Source organism: Thalia democratica, chromosome 1 (assembly GCF_965202585.1).
Source record: "Thalia democratica chromosome 1, ktThaDemo2.hap1.1, whole genome shotgun sequence".
In the NCBI taxonomy this organism is placed as follows: Eukaryota; Metazoa; Chordata; class Thaliacea; order Salpida; family Salpidae; genus Thalia; species Thalia democratica.
The window spans coordinates 38,434,736-38,454,665 of record NC_139165.1 but is presented as its reverse complement, the minus strand read 5'-3'; the positions used below and the strand labels follow the sequence as shown (position 1 = coordinate 38,454,665).

At 24.8% G+C, this 19,930-nt stretch overlaps 1 protein-coding gene across 1 annotated transcript; it reads left to right on the top strand.

Annotated features, from left to right (window-relative positions):
- Positions 1-1,330: 1,330 nt before the first annotated feature.
- LOC145835810 (alkyldihydroxyacetonephosphate synthase, peroxisomal-like) lies at positions 1,331-18,307 on the top strand. Its single transcript, XM_082943536.1, has 15 exons — positions 1,331-1,403; positions 5,282-5,439; positions 5,760-5,974; positions 6,303-6,472; positions 6,888-7,010; positions 7,281-7,424; positions 7,674-7,799; positions 8,043-8,103; positions 8,186-8,324; positions 8,608-8,716; positions 13,754-13,883; positions 14,264-14,387; positions 15,460-15,543; positions 17,201-17,334; positions 17,718-18,307. The coding sequence occupies exons 1-15, from the start codon at positions 1,331-1,333 to the stop codon at positions 17,830-17,832; spliced, it is 1,905 nt and encodes a 634-aa protein (XP_082799662.1). The 3' UTR covers positions 17,833-18,307.
- The last annotated feature ends 1,623 nt before the right edge of the window (positions 18,308-19,930 follow it).

The following is a 19,930-nucleotide window of genomic DNA, read 5'->3' as shown; positions in this document are numbered from 1 at the left end:
TCTGGCGGATGTGGCAACCTAGCATATAGTTTTAATAATTTTGAAGGCCACTGTGGGAGTTCTGTTTTTTTACAAGGTGATCACATTTTGTTCCGTATTGTCTAAGTTATTAAAAACTTTTTACTATATAACAACATTTAAAGAAATTATAAAGATGTCAGAGACCAATTCTATTATGTTCAGTTTTGAAATTGCAAACCTAAGTGAATATTTCATCAAAAAATATTTTGATCTTTCTTTATATACCTTTTTCTAACTTCTTTGTAAGTTACCATTATTTTGATTATTAAGCTTAGAAAACTTTTTACTTAAAAAAAATCTGTAATTTTTAATAATATGAACTGTTTTAAATTTTTAAATTTTAACTTCTTAGTTTTGTGAACTATTTAAGGATTGTTTTCTAAAAGTCTGAAATCTAGATAAAACATGTTAAGTAAAACAAGTTTTGGTGCACTTTTAGACTAACATAAAACTGTCAATAAATATTTCTTTATTATCTTTGTATATCAAAAAAGTTTTAAATAAATTAGTATATTTCAAAAAACAATTTTAATTTTGATAATCAATAAAAACTTACTAAAAGTTTATTTTATATACCTTATATTGAGTCAATGTTATATTTTATATACATAAATACATTGACCATCGATGTTATTTGAAATTTGTCTGTTACAATTTGAAAGTTATAGGTTTGTTTATTAAGGCTCTTGCAATTTAAAATCCACAATTCAATTGCTTGCACACTCAGACTAACTAAAATTGAAAAAAAAAAAAAAAAACAACTCAGGCTAACTCAAGTTAAAAAAATTGGCCAACTCAGGTTAACTTAATGTTATTTCATGTCGTTGAAAAAAGTAGGTTGACTAAGGCTTGCTTGAAGCTTTTCTATACTAAAACTCAATCTAGTTTAATTTTTTTAATTTCAGATGATTTTATATCTCAAGAATTGTTTTTTTCCTAAAAAATTCTAAACAATTTTTAGACATTAAGTCATTTTGTTTTTATCTTGTTTCTAAGTAATGAAACTACTTTATTTTTGTATTTTTTTGGAAAACTCCAGCTTTTTTGGTCAATCAGGTTTGCTTTTTTGCCTTGAAACGTGGCAAGCGTTATAACTTCGTATATTTTAGAAGTTAAACTTTTTTTTATATCATAATATTTTATAGAAAATAATATTTTGTTTTTAATTTGATATAAGTTGCAAATTACTGTTGTTTTAATTCTTTAAATAATTTATTAATTTAAGCCGTTACATTGCTAACTATATAACATTTTTACTTTGTTTATGTTATAATTTATGTTGTTTTTGTAGACTAATTAAAAAAGAACCATGAGTGATAAAAATAACAAAGGATCCGGAAGCAGAGTGAGTGTGTTGAGCCAACATCTGGATACTAGTAAAAGTAAGTTATTTTCTAAGATAATTATTTATTGTTGTTTTACAAGTTGTACATTTACTGTGGTACAAACAATTAATTCAAAAAAAACATTGTACTTTTTACATTGACTGACAATTTTTAAAAGCTTATCTCATTTTACCTAGTTAAAAAATTGTTTATATTAGAAAAATTAAGCCAAAGGGTGGTCCAATTTTTTTTTACAAAAGAGTATAGGAGGGGGAGTCCACCTTATTTTTAAGAAATAGTAGAGTTTAATCTGAGCTATAGGATGTTTTTTAATGATTAACAAAACTTAAAGTAACTTAAAAGATATAAGCGATCAAAGTAGGTAACCTCAATAGATTCCTAATGGAAGGCGCAAGCTAAAAATTCAAAAATACAAAAAAGACTACCTCACTAAAAATCTATCTCCTTATTAATTTTTTAACCAATATTCTTCAAATTTTAGCAGTAACTCTATTACTAATTTTTAAAAGCATGCAGGAGGTTTAAAATAAAAAAATAAAGTGTTTTTTAATTAAAACCCACCTATTTTTTTATGTTTTTTTATCTAAAATTTTGATTTTAAATATTTTTCAATATCCATCACTTAAAATGTTTTAAAATATAAACATATGTTTCCTAATAATTTGTAGACGAGCATAAAGTTAGTTTTATAGGCAAATTTATAAATTTTTCAAAAAACATAAAACTTTAATGTCAATTATTTTCCTTATCTTAAAAGCTATCTAAAAAATTTTTTTTTTATCTTAGATAACGCACCTTTCTCTTTAATTTAAGAAAAAAAAAAAATTTGGTTTGGGGTTTGAATTATTTCATGGGGTCCCTCCAAAAATAAAGGTTTTTTTTTTGTTTTTTCTATTAAAATTGATTTATAACCAAAAATAATTTTTTTTTTAATTTTTTTTTTCATTTCCCTTAGTTTTCATGTTATTTAAACTCTTAAATAGTTATTTTATAAATAATGTTAATATCTTTTACAATTTGGCCCCAAAACAAAATGATGTATATTACACTGTCATTTGCCTTGGCCATTTCCTAGATAAAAAATTGATAAAAGGAAAAAAACAATTAATAAGAAAGTGAATTACAACAAATGTAATTAAATTATTATAGTTTAATTAAATTTGTTGTAATTTACATTCTTATTAATTGTTTTTTTCCTTTTATCAATTTTTTATCTAGGAAATGGCCAAGGCAAATGACAGTGTAATATACATCATTTCTTAGATAAAAAATTGATAAAAGGAAAAAAAACAATTAATAAGAAAGTGAATTACAACAAATGTAATTAAATTATTATAGTTTAATTAAATTTGTTGTAATTTACATTTTTATTAATTGTTTTTTTCCTTTTATCATTTTTTTATCTAGGAAATGGCCATGGCAAATGACAGTGTAATATACATCATTTTGTTTTGGGGCTAAATCGTAAAAGATATTAACATTATTTATAAAATAACTATTTAAGAATTTAAATAACATGCAAACTAAGGGAAATGAAAAAAAAAAATTAAAAAAAAAAAAATTTTTGGTTATAAAGCAATTTTAATAGAAAAACAAAAAAAAACCTTTATTTTTGGAGGGACCCCATGAAATAATTCAAACCCCAAACCAAATTTTATATTTCTTAAATTAAAAACAAAGGTGCGTTCTCTAAGATAAAAAAAATTTTTAGATAGCTTTTAAGATAAGGAAAATAATTGACATTAAAGTTTTATGTTTTTTGAAAAATTTATAAATTTGCCTTTAAAATTAACTTTATGCTCGTTAATTTGTAGTCTCTAATTCAAAAAATTGAAGGAGGAGATAGATTTTTAGTGAATTTTTTATACTTGCAAGAAAATTAACTCTGAAAAATTTGTGGTCCAAAAATAAAAACTTTTTTGCGTAGTTTGAAATATTTTAGGTTGACATTAACTTTATACTTCATTTGTTTTGAAACTTTTTACAAAAGTGTCTATATCTCAAAAACTAGTTAAACTTTTTATATTATATAAAAACCAATGTAAGTTTTTGTTAAAATATGTTGTAGCTCCCTATGCCCTTAAAATGTGACTTTTTATGAAAATTCTATTTCATCTATGAGATACTTTTGAGTAAATAAAAACTTTTAATTAACTTTTGAGATATAGTCACTTGTGTAAAAGATTTCTGACACAAGTTTATGGAGGAGAAACTTTGTTGTCTATTTGCTCTAGGATTTGAAAATTCTTCCAAAAATGTATCTTTTTCAATTTTTTTAATCATTTAATCTTAAGTTTTTGGTTTATATTCCTTGCATTCTAATAGAGAAAAGTTTATTGCACTAAAAAAAAAACTTAATGATTGAAATTGAAAAGTTATTGCTTTTTTTGTTTTCTTTTTCAGATTTTTTTCTTTTTTAGAATTAAAAAATTCTTCTATAGGGTTATTAATTTTTAAGTTTACTTGAAAAATAACAATTACTTGAAAACTGTAGAAGATAGATTTGCAATGAAATTAATATTATTTATTTTGTTTTATAATGAACTTGTAAAACTAGTACTAAAACTTTTCAAAATTTTTTATAAGTATTGTTTGTTAATATCTTTTTTAAAGTTTGTTTAAAATTTATATGATTGCCACTATAATAAGTTACCTAATGAAATAGTTATATATTAAAAAAAAATCCGTTTAAGCTTTAAAACTTATTATAAGTATGTAATATACTTATCAGATTTTTTCTTCTTTAACAACCAAAAGCTAAATTTGTTAGCAAAGCCACTTAATTATAAGCACATTTTCAGTATTCTTGGTATATATTTTATGAGATTGATTGATGTTAATGTGCTTTAGCTTTAGATTATACATTTTGTAACTGATTACCGCAAAAAGTCTTTAATAAATATTTAGGGCATAGGGGGTCCACCTTGATTTTTACAAGTAGATCTTATTTAATAGAGTTTTATCTGAGCTATCAGACATTTTTAACCCCTAAGTAGATATAACAAATTCAAAGTATTTTTTAAGATATGACCGATCAAAGTAGGTGACCTCAATAGCTTCCTAATGGAAGGCACAAACTAAAAATGCAAAAAAAGACCATTTCACCAAAAATCTATCTCCCCTTTCATTTTTAAGCAATCTTTTCAAATTTTCATAGAAAGTGTATTATTAAATTTTAAAGAGATTGAATGCAAAAATTTTTCAATTTTGAAAAATAATATTTTTATTAAAAAAAACAACTATTTCTTTGTTTTTTATATCTAAAATTTTTATTTTTTTTTATTTTTAAAACTACAACATTTTAAGTCTTTTATACTATAAAAGGAACATTTCTTGAATGTTTGAGGTCTCTAGCTCAAAAAACGAAGGAGAAAATAGGTTTTAAGTGATTTTTTAAATTTCCGAGAAAACTGATCCTAAAAAGTTTGCGGTCCAAACGTTTGTATCGGAAACTTTTTATATTATTTAAAATTACAATATCTCAAAAGTTAATAAGAATTTTTAATTCTATAAAAACTGGCTTGTAGTTTGTACTAAAAGCTTCATTAAAGATACAATGTTATTTTTAGTATAAAAAAATGTCGGATTCCCATGCCTTTCATAAATATATAGGAAGTAGAATAAGATTTATTTAACGAAATAAATTTTCCTTGAGCCTGCTTGAAAGAGATTTTATTTGATAAAAAATTCAAAATTAATAAAACAAGTGATAACCTATGTTTGTAAAGTTTAGTTTTATAATATTTAATAATAAAAATTTATATTTATGTTAAATAACCACAAAAGTTGTTGAATGTTTTAAAAAGCTGTTTTACTAATTTTTAGCATGTGTACAACTATATGATGCAATTTATTACTTAAGTAACACTATACATGTAACATTATTTTAGTTGTCATATGACATTAAACTACAGGAGTGCTTGGCTGTTCAGTTTGCAGTAAGGAGACGCCCACGCTGAAACACTCTCTCAAGTCGGGACAGAGAACCATACCAAGGAATAGGGAGGAGGTTGTGAAATGGAACGGGTGGGGATACAATGATTCCAAGTTTGCCATCAATGAGAATGATGAGGTTCGATTGAGTATAAAATAAATAAATTGAAAAAAAAACTACTGTTAAATAATGAGTGGATATACTAATGCTTCTTTTTTGTTTTGTTGTTGGATGTTTAAGCTTCAAGTTTACCATCTATGAGAATGATTGTCAATTTAGTCATTTAATTTTTAATTGTATACTGGATCATTGGAACAATAATTTTAAAATTAACAATAATTTGTCTTTGTTCTAAAGTAAAGTTTTTATATTTAATTGTTTTTAAGCACTTGTAGATAAAACTTCTCAAAACAGCCTTACTTATATACTTTAAAACATAATATATATATATATTACAGGTAGTATTCACTGGTTCAAGGTACAAATTGAGCGGGTTGACTCTGCCCTCCCTAAGAAAGTGGATGACAGAGAACATTGGCATTGAGCTGGATCAGACTTCTTTCTCGGTGAAGAAGATAGACACAAGCAAGGTGCCCGAACCCATTGTGAACGAAAATTTCAAGGATGACATGTTCAAAGCCAGCATTGAGTTCTCTACTGATCCTGTTGATAGGTTTGTGTTGTGATTGTGTGAAAGTATTATAAATATGTACATTGTCTATAAGTGCAGAAATTATGAAACTAAAGTTAAAAACTATTTTGTTTCACTAGTAAAAAAACCACTAGTTGGCTATTGTTTTTTAGTAAAGTGAGTAAAATGGTATAGAAATGAGCTTAAGTTTTAAAAAATTCTTTTATAATTTAAATCCAATATGATAATAAGTTTGGTGTAATTAATTTATTAACGTTTATTTTAAAACTAATTTTGTAAAAAAATACTTATTAGTAAATACACTATGTATAAATAACATATAACCAAGTACAAAATTCTTATCTACTAGACTAGTCAGATCACACGGTCACACATGCGACGAGCTGTTCATACTGAGAAGGGGAGATGTCAACAAGAGGCTTCCTGATGCAGTTGTTTTCCCGCTCAAACACGATCACGTGGTTTCAATCGTCCAATCAGCTTCAACCAACGATGTATGCCTCATCCCTATTGGTGGAGGTTTGTATTTGTTGATAATAAGTTTTTTATATAGTTTTTCAATAAAATAATTCTTGTTTAAAATAAGTTTGGCTTTGATTTTTTTTTAATGTTTCCATTGACTATTTTTTAACTATTTTTCTTTCACAGTTAAAGATAATTTGTTGTAGCTCAAAAGTAAAAGTATGGGTACATAACTCGAGAAATAAGTTTCAATATTTAGATTATGATTACTTAAGCAGTCTTACTTTACAGTATAATCAACAACATGGGTATATATGCCCTCAAAACTAGAAAATATGAAATCTGAATAGTTTATAAAGGTGTGTACAATTTTATCACACCTCAGTAACTGTTTTGAAATTATAAGTATATTTTTAAGAATAATATAGACTGAAGAAATTGTTTTGTATTCAATAAGCATCTTTTATCACAGGAACATCAGTAACATGGGCGCTTATTTGTCCTGAAAATGAAAAGAGAATGGTGGTTATGGTTGACATGACACAGATGAGCAGGATATTGTGGGTCGATGAAAAAAATTTACTCGCTTGTGCTGGTTTGTGTATAACTAAAGATAATTATAATAGTTGTATTATTTTTAAATACCTATTGTGTTGTCTGAAATTGAGCGTATTTCTTCTTTGAAGTTTGCTGTTTGTTCTTTATACATATGAGATTGTTAAATTTAAGTATTAATGTTTTTAGTATTATATTGGTATGTGTTGCTTGCATTTATTATTTAAATAATTTAAACACACTTTTTTATTTTACTTAAAATAATAACTGGAAGAAGTCAAAACTTATTCTTATAACTTTTCACAAACAGAGGCGGGTATCGTGGGTCAGGACTTGGAAAGGGATCTTCACAAACTGGGTCTTTGCACCGGTCACGAGCCTGATTCCATGGAGTTCAGTTCTTTAGGTGGTTGGGTGGCCACCAGGGCTAGTGGAATGAAGAAAAATATTTATGGTTTGTATTTGTTTTAATTAAAAAAAAAGTTTATTAGCCTTTCCATTTTACTTATTGAAATAATTTTTTTTATTGATGGTTTAGTGTTTTAACTATAAAGAAATGTCTTATTAAAATAACTTAAGATTTTTTATAAACAGTTTTAACACTTGTGAAATGAGTGCTTGAACTGCTTTTTATATTTAGTTAACACAGATTTATTTAAATCATGCTAGTCTAATCAAACGTTTGATAACAATTGCTTAACAGGAAACATAGAGGACCTTGTAGTGCACGCTAAAATGGTCACACCAAAGGGCACACTTGAAAAGAAATGCATGGCGCCCAGGGTATCTGCCGGGCCAGACCTGCATCAGTTCATACTGGGCAGTGAAGGTGTGTTAATAATACTTTTAATTGAAATTTATTTTACTAGAAAAGTTCAACTTTGTTTTACTGTTTATTAAACTTGAATTTTTGATTGTTTAATAGTATTATTTAGCTTAAGATAAAAAAAAAATATGTGTGTTTATTATGTATTTAGGATGGCCCTTAGAGTGGTGATATGTATCATAATACTGAAAAACCAATAAATTTATATATATATTTAATTATCATATTAAATATAAAACTTCTCAGGAACTCTTGGAATTGTCAGTGAAGTCACAATGAGAATTAGACATCTGCCTAAAACCAAAAAGTAAGTAAACAACTGTAACAACGTATAATCATACTTACAGTTGTTAGTATACTGATGTGGTTACAAATGACATGATTTACAGGTACGGCTCCATAGTGTTCCCCGATTTCGAGCACGGAGTGGACTGCTTGAGGGAGATAGCGAAGCAGAGGTGCGCGCCCGCCAGCATCAGGTTGATGGACAATGCGCAGTTCAAGTTCGGACAAGCGCTGAAACCCGAGGTTGGATATGTTTTATTTTATTTACATTTAAAGGTCTTTTTAAATATTTAAGTGGGTTTCAGCCATAATTTAAAGGCAAGGTATTTATACTTATTACTTGAGCTTTAGTTTTAACAGTAATACTTCGATAATTTTATAGATTTTTAATTTGATCTTAATTTAATTTATTTTGCAACACATCGGGTATTTCTATTAGATTATCTAAATTTAATTCGGAACAAGTATTGCGGTTCATGTGTGAAAATGTGTTACATAGTTTCTTTTTATTAAATATATTTCACAGGCAGAAAGCATATTCACATCGTTCATCGACGGAGTTAAGAAATTTTACGTGACAAGACTGAAGGGGTACGACCCAGCTAATATGTGTGTCGCCACACTGCTTTTTGAAGGTTTGTTGCTGTAAATAAAAATATTAATAAAAATATAAATAGGCTAAGGTATGTGTATTAACACATCCAGATTAAATTTTGGTAACTTAGGCTTGTTTAAAATTAGGTTAATTACTTGCCTTGTTTAAAGGAGTTTTAACAATGTATTATAGGTGTAGTCACACTACTGTCTAAACATTAAAAAATGTTATTTAGCATAATTGACACTATTTAAGAGAAATATAATCATAAGCTGTGTAAATATTATCCATGTGTAAACCTTACTTATGTACTATGAGCTGATATTTTTAAGAAATGTACTGATTTGCTTTTGAATGCTATTTATTATATTTGCTTTGAAAACGTAACTCAAAGTTGAAGTTTTTTAAATTGTGCTGGAAATTACTTTTTTGATTTATTAATTAACAAAAAATTTATGTAATAGCTAAAAAGTATACCATCACTTTTTTTACATGCAGTTTTTACTATCAGCTGTAGTTATCCTTGCTTTGGTGTTCATCGTTAGCTTATACATTTATAGTATTAAACTTTAAATGCAAAGATTTTGTCAATAATGTAGCTTAGAGTTTGTTAAATTTTTAAAGAATATTTGAATTCAAAAGTAAATTAATTTGATTAAAAACATTTGTTGTAGAAATATGGTTAGTATATAAATGTTGATATGGCTAAATGATTTTCATAAAAGTTTGTTTAAAAAAATAAAAGTATTTATCTGATATAAATTTAGCTTTTTAATAAAATGTTTTTTATAGGTTTTAGTTTTAAATTTGATATCACTTTTCAAATTTTTTTAAATTAAAGTATTATGACCATCTATTGTAATTATAATCTATCTATTGGTTCTCTTATAAGAATATTCTATTAACAGTAACTGTTATTAGTGTATATATTTATTGAAAATTGATCATTGTAATTCTATAAAGCTTTACATTTGATAGGAAAACTGAAATGAACATAACACATAAGTAAGAAATAATAAGACTATAAGTTTATAATTAAACATCCCTTTTCATTGAATTTTAGTGCATTGTTGCTTTTTTAAAGTCAACCTAAATGTTAATTATGCATAAAGTAATTTGCATATTTAGAATGTAAAGCTTTTTTTAGTTTAGTAGCTTAAAACATAAAAAAGTAAACTTTTACTTAATATTTGATTAACTTAAAAGTAAAAATTGTTTATACTTAAACTGTGTATACAATTAAATGAATAGGTTTTATGTTTTATTTAACATCTCAAAAATAGTTTCACATTTAACTTAAATTAAAAAAATAAAATATACTTTGTTGTTTTTCTAATTTAAATCTATTCTAATTATATTTTTGAAAAGCTTTTGAAAATAAATAGAATTAAGTTCCATGCGTTTTTCCTACCACACATAAATTATTACACAATCTGCTGTAAAGCTGTACTTATCATAAAGTATTCAGTGTCTTTAACAGGAAATTACTAATGATACAGAAACTTAGCTGTTTCTTGCTTGTTTAAAACTTGCTTTTATTTAGTTTGCTTATTTTTGTCTAATTTTTTTTTTATGTTGTTTAAGTTTTTTATTTAACTTGCTATTTAAAACTTTGTGCTGAACTACTATTTTTTGTTTTATCAAATAAACTTCTTAATAATTTTATACGGTTTCTAACTTTGTGATTATATAAAAATTATAAACTAGATTGAATTTCACAAAGTTTTATTAAAAAATATAATAAGATGTATGAATACATAAAACTCTTCAATTTGAATATTTATACTTAATTTTTTAGAATACTATCATTGTTTCATAAATTTTATATATTATTAGCTCTTTTACTCGGCTTTTATGAGCTTAATTGTTGTAACTTAATATTTTATACTTTCGTTTGAATTTATATAAAACATGAAATAAAAAAAATCTAAAAATATGTATGTTTAATTTAATTTTCAAACAATCTAAAATATATTTTAGGAATTTTTCCTGTTGATTTTTATTCAAGTTGAAAATATATAAAGTTACTTTTCAATTAAAAAAAAAAAAAAATTGCCTTTTAAAAAAAAATTTGAAAAAATTAACTTCTGCAGTTTTCTAAATAATTTGAAAACCATTCAGTTTTTTTACATGAAAAATCTCTGTACGACATGATTTCGACACGTTTTTTTCAAATGTGAAATGGAACAGTAATTCTACACTTTTTCCGCATTATTAACTTTCAAAGAAATAATAGCTGACAAGACTTACTTTCGGTCGAGTAATTGCTGTGAAAAGCCGTAGTTTCACAGAAACCTGTATTTATTTCTCGCCTATCTTGAAATCTACATGTGTGTTAAAGTTCAATTGTTTTTATAATTAAAAAAAAATATTTTATTAACTTATTTAAAGCTTGAAAATTTTATAGAAAAATTTATGTATATAAATTTATATATATCAAAGAACAATTACTTCTATTGTTTTTAATAATACCCATATAAAATAATTTATTTTGCAATAAAAGTATAGTAATATTCAATTTACTAAAGTCAAAATATGTCATAAAACAACACTCGTACATTTTTATTTATTTATGTGAAGCACAAAATAGTTATAAATAAGTACAGACAGCTTAAAACTGTTGCCTGCATAAAAGTGTTGAATTGGGAAAAAGGGAAGGGAGATATTTCCCTTACTTTTCCCAATTCGATATATTCAATCAGCTACTTACAATCTCTAACAGACAGCTTTAAAAGGTTTGGAATAAATAATTAATTTTTAATTCAAAAACCAGCAAGGCTGCTGACAAACATTATTAATATTTGATGAGTTTTCCATAACTTGATGTAAATACAAAAGGAAAGTCTGATTTTAAATAAAACAGGAATTTTGTATCATTGAACTTAAACGGAATTTTTTCCACAAGACAGTCTGTTTTCATTTAAAAGATAAATAATAAGCGTGAATTAAACTCTAAATGAATAACTTTTTAATAGTTTAATAAATAAATAAAAAGTTTTCAATGTCTACTATTTTATGCAAAAGAAAAGATTCACATGAAACACAAGTGAGTTTAGTAATTGAATAGTTCAGTAAATCTCACAATACAGACTTTTTGTATTCAAAAAATATTATATTAGTATTATTAGATAAACTTTTTATATAAGAGTAAATTAAATTCAAACAAAAAATTTCAAAAGTAAACTTTTTCTTAAGTTTAAAAGTAACAGAAAAAATTACTGAAGTGTATCCAGAAAACATAAATTTCGTGATTTAATATATTTTAATGTTTTTTTAAGACAGTCTGTTTTGAACATAAATAAAAACTGCAAATTAGTTTCGAACGGGTGGTTTTTCGTGATTTATTTCCTTGAAAATTTAAAACTACAGCAAAAACTGGTTTAAACACAAATACCAGGAATTTAATGATTCATGGCATTAACTAATGCAAACTTTTTTGTTTTCTCCATAAGACAGACTGCTTTCAAATGAATCAAAACGAATTTGAATTGATTAATTTGTTTTTATTCTTCAAATACAACTTTAACTCACAAATTTTTTATTATGAACAACTTTGTTCAAAAATAAAGTCTGAGTATTTTAATTTAAGTTAAAATGAAATAATAACTTGAGAAAAATCATGTTTTAGTTTATATATAGTTTTGTTTTATTTTAATTATTAATCTTTGTTTTTCTATAACAGTCTGTGGTTGTGCTTGCTATTTTAGTCATGAACTTTAAATTTAAACTTTTTTTACTTACAATAAATAAAAAAATGTGAACAGTATTGATTTCAATAAGCCTCAAAAAGCAAATGAAACGGTTTTTTTTATCATCGGTATAAACTGCTTGGGAAGGTTATCAACTTACGTTGTTTGATTAAAATATATTCGCTTGTACGTATGAAGTAACTTAATCTAAATTGATTTAACAAGCAGCTTAAATTTAGAAAAACAGTACATTTGCTTTAAAGATAAGCTTTTAAGTAAATGTCAACATATTTTTCAGTTCTATCTATAAGCGTCTTTTAACTTTACAAATATTTATGATAATTGATATCCTTTCTTAGTTCCATAATCAATTTGATTAAGTAAAATAAAGTTTTACTTAGAAAAGTAATGTTATTCTAATTAAATAAAGAAACTAACGTATAAAACATATTTGCCACTTATGTCATAGTTAATGTATTTATTTAAATTTGTTTTCTGAATGAACTCTATTGTTTTTTTATTACATTTTACATCGTATATAAAATGTAATTAGTTAATTTTATAATATACTATTTAATTGTTTTCTTAAAACTATAACATATGATATACTATTTAAAAAAGTTGAGTACCACAACTTAAGTTACAACACTTTTATTAAGTTTATTTGTGTTAATTAAATACTTTTTAAATTTGAAGCATCTTAGATTTCTGTTCATTGGTTCAACATAAACTAAATTTATTGTCTTGCTTTTCATCTCTATATTTAATTTATAAATAGATATGTGTTAAGTTTAAAGTTTTGTTTAGTACATGGTTTTACGTAAAGTAATTTTCTTGGAATTTTCTTGCTATCCTGTAGTAAGAGCTTAAATGTACATTTTAAAGTGTTTAGACATCGTTAAATGGTGTCTTTATTTAAATTTTTCATGTATTTTTTCGAGTTAACTTTCAAAAATTTGTAGTTATATGTTTTTAAGAACAGGAGACCATAACACAGGTTTTAATCAATTAAACTTTATAACATAGTTGTATATTTCTTTGAATAAGTTTAATATTGAATTCATTAAATATGAGATACAGTTTACAATAACTGTTTAATGGTTAATTTCTTTCATAGAATTATTTGTTTGAATTATTTGTTGTTAATATTCGAAAAGAGTATGTTTTTATTTTCCAATGCAGAAAGCCGAAAGTGTTTACAAACAACAAGTATGAAATAAACTTAATAATAACAAGCCTTACAAACAACTAATCATTAAAACAACCAATGCAAGTAGTAATAATAAGTAGATCAGGAAGAGAAACAACTATATAAGATAAAATTAAAAGAAAATAAACTTAGATATTTTAAAATAATAATGATAATTATAAGTTTATCTTCTTAACAGGAGACGCGGAATCAGTGGAACAACAGGAGAAGCAAGTTTACAAAATCGCAGGAAAACACCAGGGTATGCCCGCAGGTGAAGAAAACGGGCAGAGAGGCTACATGCTCACATTTGTAATTGCCTATTTGAGGTGAATGTAACAAAAATAAATAATATTGTTTATTTATTTTTGTTTGTGTGTTTTATAAAGGTAGGGCACATACTTACATTTTTCAACGCTTATTTAGGGTGAATTTTTTTATTTATTTATTTTATAAGTTTTTGTTAAGGTACATGCTGACATTTGTAGCTGCTTTATTAAAGTTTGTTTAACATATAATAGTTATTCAATTTGTTTAAAGTAATATGTAAAATAAACAGAGACATACAGTAGTGAAGTAGTGCCTTAGCGAATAGTTTAATATATTAGTTTTTACTCTTACCTTTTATATTGAATAAACCAAACAGAGACACATGATTCACTTACAATTTAAAATCTGAATATAGAACTTACTTGACAATATAAAACAGAGACATAGGATTTGATTACGAGGTGGTATCCGAATCGTTCGAGACATCAGCTCCATGGGACAGGATCAAATCATTGTGTAAAAACGTCAAAGAGAGGATCACGCACGAGTGCCAGAACCAAGGGGTATGTTGCATTTGCGTCATTTTAAAACATATTAAAAATATGTTATCTTGGTAAAATATATGGTATTCTATTTTGTATTCTATTTTTTACATATTGTTTTGTTAACTTGCCACTTTGTTTTCCTTAAGCTCAGTAAAGTATAGAAATATTGTATACACAATAAAGTTTATTTAGTTTACTGAATCTATCTATTCTAAATTTTATCACTTAAAAAGCGATCATTGTATAATGTTTAGAAAGTAAAAGCATAATATTAGACTTGAATAAAATATTTAAACGTTGGGCAAAACCCTTTTATAGGTAAGTTAGTTATGTGTGATAAAGAAAAAATGTTTTAAACCTATATGAATGTTTTTACATTTTTAAATTATAGTTGAGTTGAGTCTTTTTTAATTTCTTATTTATTAACATAAAAAAAATGATTGAAAAAAACTACATAAATGATAATAAAGTTTTTTTTTTTGAAATAAACTAAGTTAAAACTAATTACTGGCACATCCTTCTAATTTCTGCTGTATACAAGTGACAATTTACAACCCACGCTTTTTTTATGAATAACAGGAAACTAGTGCTTGTGCTATTAAATTTCTATTAAGTTCTACTTTAACAGTTGGCTTATTATATCTTGTAATTCTTTCATTTCACGTGTGCACTAAAATAACTTTAAGATTTACGGTATACAATAAACAGTAATTGTATTTTATAAGTTTATTGTTAAACAGTTGCAGTTATTAACAATATTTTCCTTATTTGATAGAACGTATTAAAGTTTTTGTCCATTGTAAGTAATTAAAGTATAATTGGTGTAATTTTTTTTTTAGTAACTTAAGTTTATATTTAAAAAAAGATCTAGTAAGTTATTCCTTTATTGAGTTTATAAGTTTACCTAAATATGTTTTAAAATTACTGTGATACTAAAATATATTTAAGCATTTTTTTACCAAATTTAAGTAAATAAACATTAAATAGTTTTGTTCTTCAAACGTAAATCTCTTAAAAAGTTTTATAATAATTCCTTGTTAAATAACTTCAAAATAATCACTCTTAGTTATATTGTATTATTACTCACCAGGTAAAATACCCAATATTGAGCACATGCAGAGTCACACAAACCTATGATGCCGGAGCTTGTGTTTATTTCTACCTTGCTTTTAAAGTTTGTTTTTTATAATTCTATATGTTAGATAAATATTAAACACTGAGTTTATCTCTATCTGCTTTCCAAGTTTGTTTATGTTTCAATTGAGCAATTTGAAAAATTAATTATAATTTACAATCAAAGTTAATTAGTTTAAGTATATTTACTTTTACTTATCTAAAGACTAAAATTAAGTTAAAGTGATATGTCATGCTTTTTCTACCTTGCATTGAAGTTTGTTATTATTTAAATCAAAACATAAGTTATTTTCTTTCTAGTTTTTGTTCAAGTTAAAGTAAATTTGTTTTTATCACATCAGTTGTTTATAAGCTTACTATATTGGTAAACAAAACTAAAGTTAACATAAATTGTGTTTGTTTATATCTTACTATGACAATGCAACAAAGTTATTTGTTGTACAAACAAATCTGATGATAAAATTTTAGTTTAATATAAGTTAAAATACTTAGTAATTATTTACAAATACCATTACAACTGTTTATAGATAGTTTTTGATTAATTTCAACTAAAAAGTGGCTAGAAAGTTAATAGATTTATTATCCATTTTCTGACAATTTAATTTTATTTTAAACCGAACTGATACTGTGAATTCCATTGTTAAATAAATTAACGTTTTTTTTAGAAATTGTTTGCACAAGAAAATGTAAACTCATTAGTCAAATAGTAATTGTTTGCTTTAGTAAATTTATAAAGAAGTGATTTATCGCTTCGATCATTTGTAACAAGTTGTTTTAATTTTTAAGTATTTTAACGTTTTTGTCTAAATATTGGTTTTGTGTTATTTAATAATAGTTGATATAACTATTTATAATATTCGAAAACTACATAACTAGTTGAATTTTAATTACTGTGAAAAATAAATTGTATATCCTTATTTTGGATAACTAAATGTACAGATAGTTATATTTATGTGTAAGAACTGAAAAAAGACTTTATATTAAACTTTTTACAGAATAGCTTAAAGTTTAAAAATAAGTGTATTAGTTTTTAAAACATCATAAGTCTAAGCTTTAATGATAAGAAATATATTTGTTAATTTTGAAAGTATGATAAAAATGAAATAAAATAAAGACTTCAAGCAAATTTAAGTGATACCCAAAAAGTATACAGAATAAATCATCAAACTCTTTAAAGAGTTGTAGTTCAATATATGCTAACATAAATAATTTACTGCTTAAATAATGTGTTAGTTTTAACTTATATTTCTTAGTTATTTATGTTTTTTTATACATTTTTAATTTTTTTTTTTTATTTATAATACTACAGTATTTAAAATCAGTACCTAAGTAATATATAACTTAATAAATATACTCTTACTACATAATTGTGGCAACTATGATGTTTATTTTTTAACTGTAAAATACAATTTGTTAGATAAAAATTACATTTGCTTTACAACTAACAAATGTTATTAACATGTTTATGTTTATAGGTTACCGTACGTTATTGAAAATTACATTAAAATAAGTTTTAAATGAGAATAGTATCTAAAATAGTTAATTTTACATTTAATTTTTCTTTCAGATCAATACATAACCATCCTAACTTAAAAACTCATAAATACTTCAAGTAAAAGGGATTACAGTTACTAACATAACTGTATATTATTTTTAGCTTATAGTAGTCCCTGCTTTATAATCAACTTATTTTTCAGTACAGGGGATTACCCGACCCCCTGGAAAGTTACATGGCAGTTGAGGACGGGGCGAGGGATGAGATACTTCAGTGTGGTGGCTCGATAAGTCACCATCACGGTATTGGAAAACTGAGGAAACAGTTTGTGCCGAGGTAGATTATTTGTAATATTAATAGTTATTATATTTATATGTGGGCTTGACAATAGTAATTATTTAATTTGCAGTGTATCATGAATTTCAACATTTGATCAAAGTTAAACTTTTAAGTGGTCTATCGTATAAAACTGTTTTATATGAAATGTGTAATGTAATATATACCACCAAAGGTGTTATGATTAAAACTAATACAATAAAAAATAATTATTAAATAAGTAAATTTTAAATAAGTTGTACATTACCGAAGCTATAAAAATATCCTTAACAAGTTCCACTCTAGTTATTTAAAACCATAGTTTATATACATTTATCTAAACGTTCTCTATTGGTTTAAGTTAATTGTAAATAATGTTTTCAACAACACTTTCTTTCTACCAGGGCTCAAACTGAAGCTGGCGTAGGAGCTGTCGGGGCTGTTAAGAAATACTTGGACCCTAAAAACGTGTTTGGCAACGGAAATCTGATCGACCCCGAAGTAGATCCCAAAAAATAAAACTTTCAATATTTTTTTAATAAATTTCCACATTGTAATAATTTTTTAAAGGTTTAGGTTACAGAAAGTTTAATTAATTTTAAACTGACAACACAGGAATTGAGCTTTGTTACTGTTTAATTTATTAAAACTTTCTAGTTTGTTTTAAAGTTACTGAATTATTTTTTGCTCTTTTAATTAATTTAGGTATATATGTATGGGCCACTTGCTTACTTATAGCTCTAAATTTCTTAGTTATATTTAGTAAGATATTTTTTACTCACTTATTCGTAATTTTTGAGGTTATAAAAACGCTTTGATCTCGTTACTACACAAATCTTGAAGTACAGTGATACATTAGGCTTATGAAAATATTAATAATACAATTAAATTTGAAGCCTTAAACTGTTTAGTAAGTTTTAAAGCGCCTATCACCTTAAACACAATCAATTGCTGAAAGTTAAATTAAAGAAAAAATATCTTAAGAAAATTATCTATCATTTCACTAAGTGCTATAATTCTATATCTTTGTTCATTAATTTTTTTGCACGTTTTGATGTTTAACATGTTTTCCTTTTACAAAAAGCCTTATGACTCGTTTATTGAAAAGCTGAAAACTTGAATTTTCAAATGCTTTAAGTTTTAATTCAGATGCTTTTTGTTAGTAAATCAATTTAAGTTAAAGAATCTTCTTTTATGTTCTTATACGTTTGATTTCATACAAAATAATTTAAAGTAAGTATATTTCTGTTCAAACTAATAATGCGAATTCGTTTAAAAAAAATTTTCTTAACAAAATTACTTCATCTCTGTAAAATAGAAGTGTTCCATTTTTATTATATCTTTTATACATTTTTTTTTGAATAGTACCGATTACTAATATCGAAAAAACCGTCTTTTTGTTAGTTTAAAACACCATTTGTACTGTTAACTGCATTTATAAAAATCTTTTGTATATGTAGTTTGTCATTAAAAATTTGTTTAATACGTAATTGTAAAATGTATTTTCTACTACTTTGAAATGTTCAGTTATTCCTTTTTTTATTTGTATTGTTTATGCACATAATTTAAGTACTAAATAAAAAGTAGTACATATTAACAATTAGTACATTTAAATGTTTTTGTTTAAACTGGTATATTTTTTTCTGAAGCAATTTTTTTGTATGTTAAAAAATAACAGATAATACGCTGTAGTAAAACGTCTTTTTTATTAAAAAATACAGAGATTACTGATTAAACTTTTTATACCTGTCATTTTAATTTCTTACGTCCAGTTGTATTCCTGTCTTTACCATTGTGTCTATATGCAAATAGTTGTGTTTAAAATGTCGTTTCTGAGATTACAGGTCGGTCTAATGACACATTCCGTCTAATAAACAACCAAGTTCTAAATGCAGTAACTTTTTGATAGATTTGTACATAAGTTCTATTTGAAGCGCTACCTACGTTCAATTGTGAAATTGTTTTTGTGTTTTATTATTGGTGTTTAATTATGTCTTTGTTTTTATTTATACTGTATTTTTGTGTTATAAGTGTTTTTTAAAGTCGTGTCTTTAATTTCTTGCATTTTGTTAATTCAACTCTCTGCTCTATTTTTGTAATTTTTTTGTTCATTGTGTTCTGTATAACCAAGTTTATTTTATGCCTAATAAATTTTATGTTCATACAAACATGTTTATACTTTTGAGCTTAATAAAAATCCCGTATCCCAATATTTCAGTTCTAATCGAAATTCTGTTAATTAATGGGTTTTGTTTACTAAGTTAAATGTATTTGATAAAAATATATCAGTATATGATTACAAATAATAAATTTTCTAACTAAACATAAGTAAAAGAGCATAAATTTGCTAACTATTAAAAGTGTATGTAAATTATTTAAAACACACTTAAGAAAAAAATTATGAACGAGTTTTTATGGTGATTACAATAAATAGACAATAATGATATAGATTAAAAATTATTTTCTAACAGTAGTTATTTTTGTACTATTCCAACTTACTATATTTAGTTGTAGCTTATGGCTAGTAAGCCTGCATTTTATACTTAACTATACTTAATGAAAGCAGTAAGTAGACTTTTAGTATAGTAATTAAATGGAAACATATTTTTAATTTCAG

Bases quoted from the DNA above. Each gene is read 5' to 3' on its own strand.
- LOC145835810 (XM_082943536.1), top strand. From the start codon at position 1,331: ATGAGTGATAAAAATAACAAAGGATCCGGAAGCAGAGTGAGTGTGTTG. The intron at 5,975-6,302 runs GTTTGTGTTGTG...CTTATCTACTAG, and splicing joins TCTACTGATCCTGTTGATAG to ACTAGTCAGATCACACGGTC. The intron at 17,335-17,717 runs GTAGATTATTTG...TCTTTCTACCAG, and splicing joins AGGAAACAGTTTGTGCCGAG to GGCTCAAACTGAAGCTGGCG.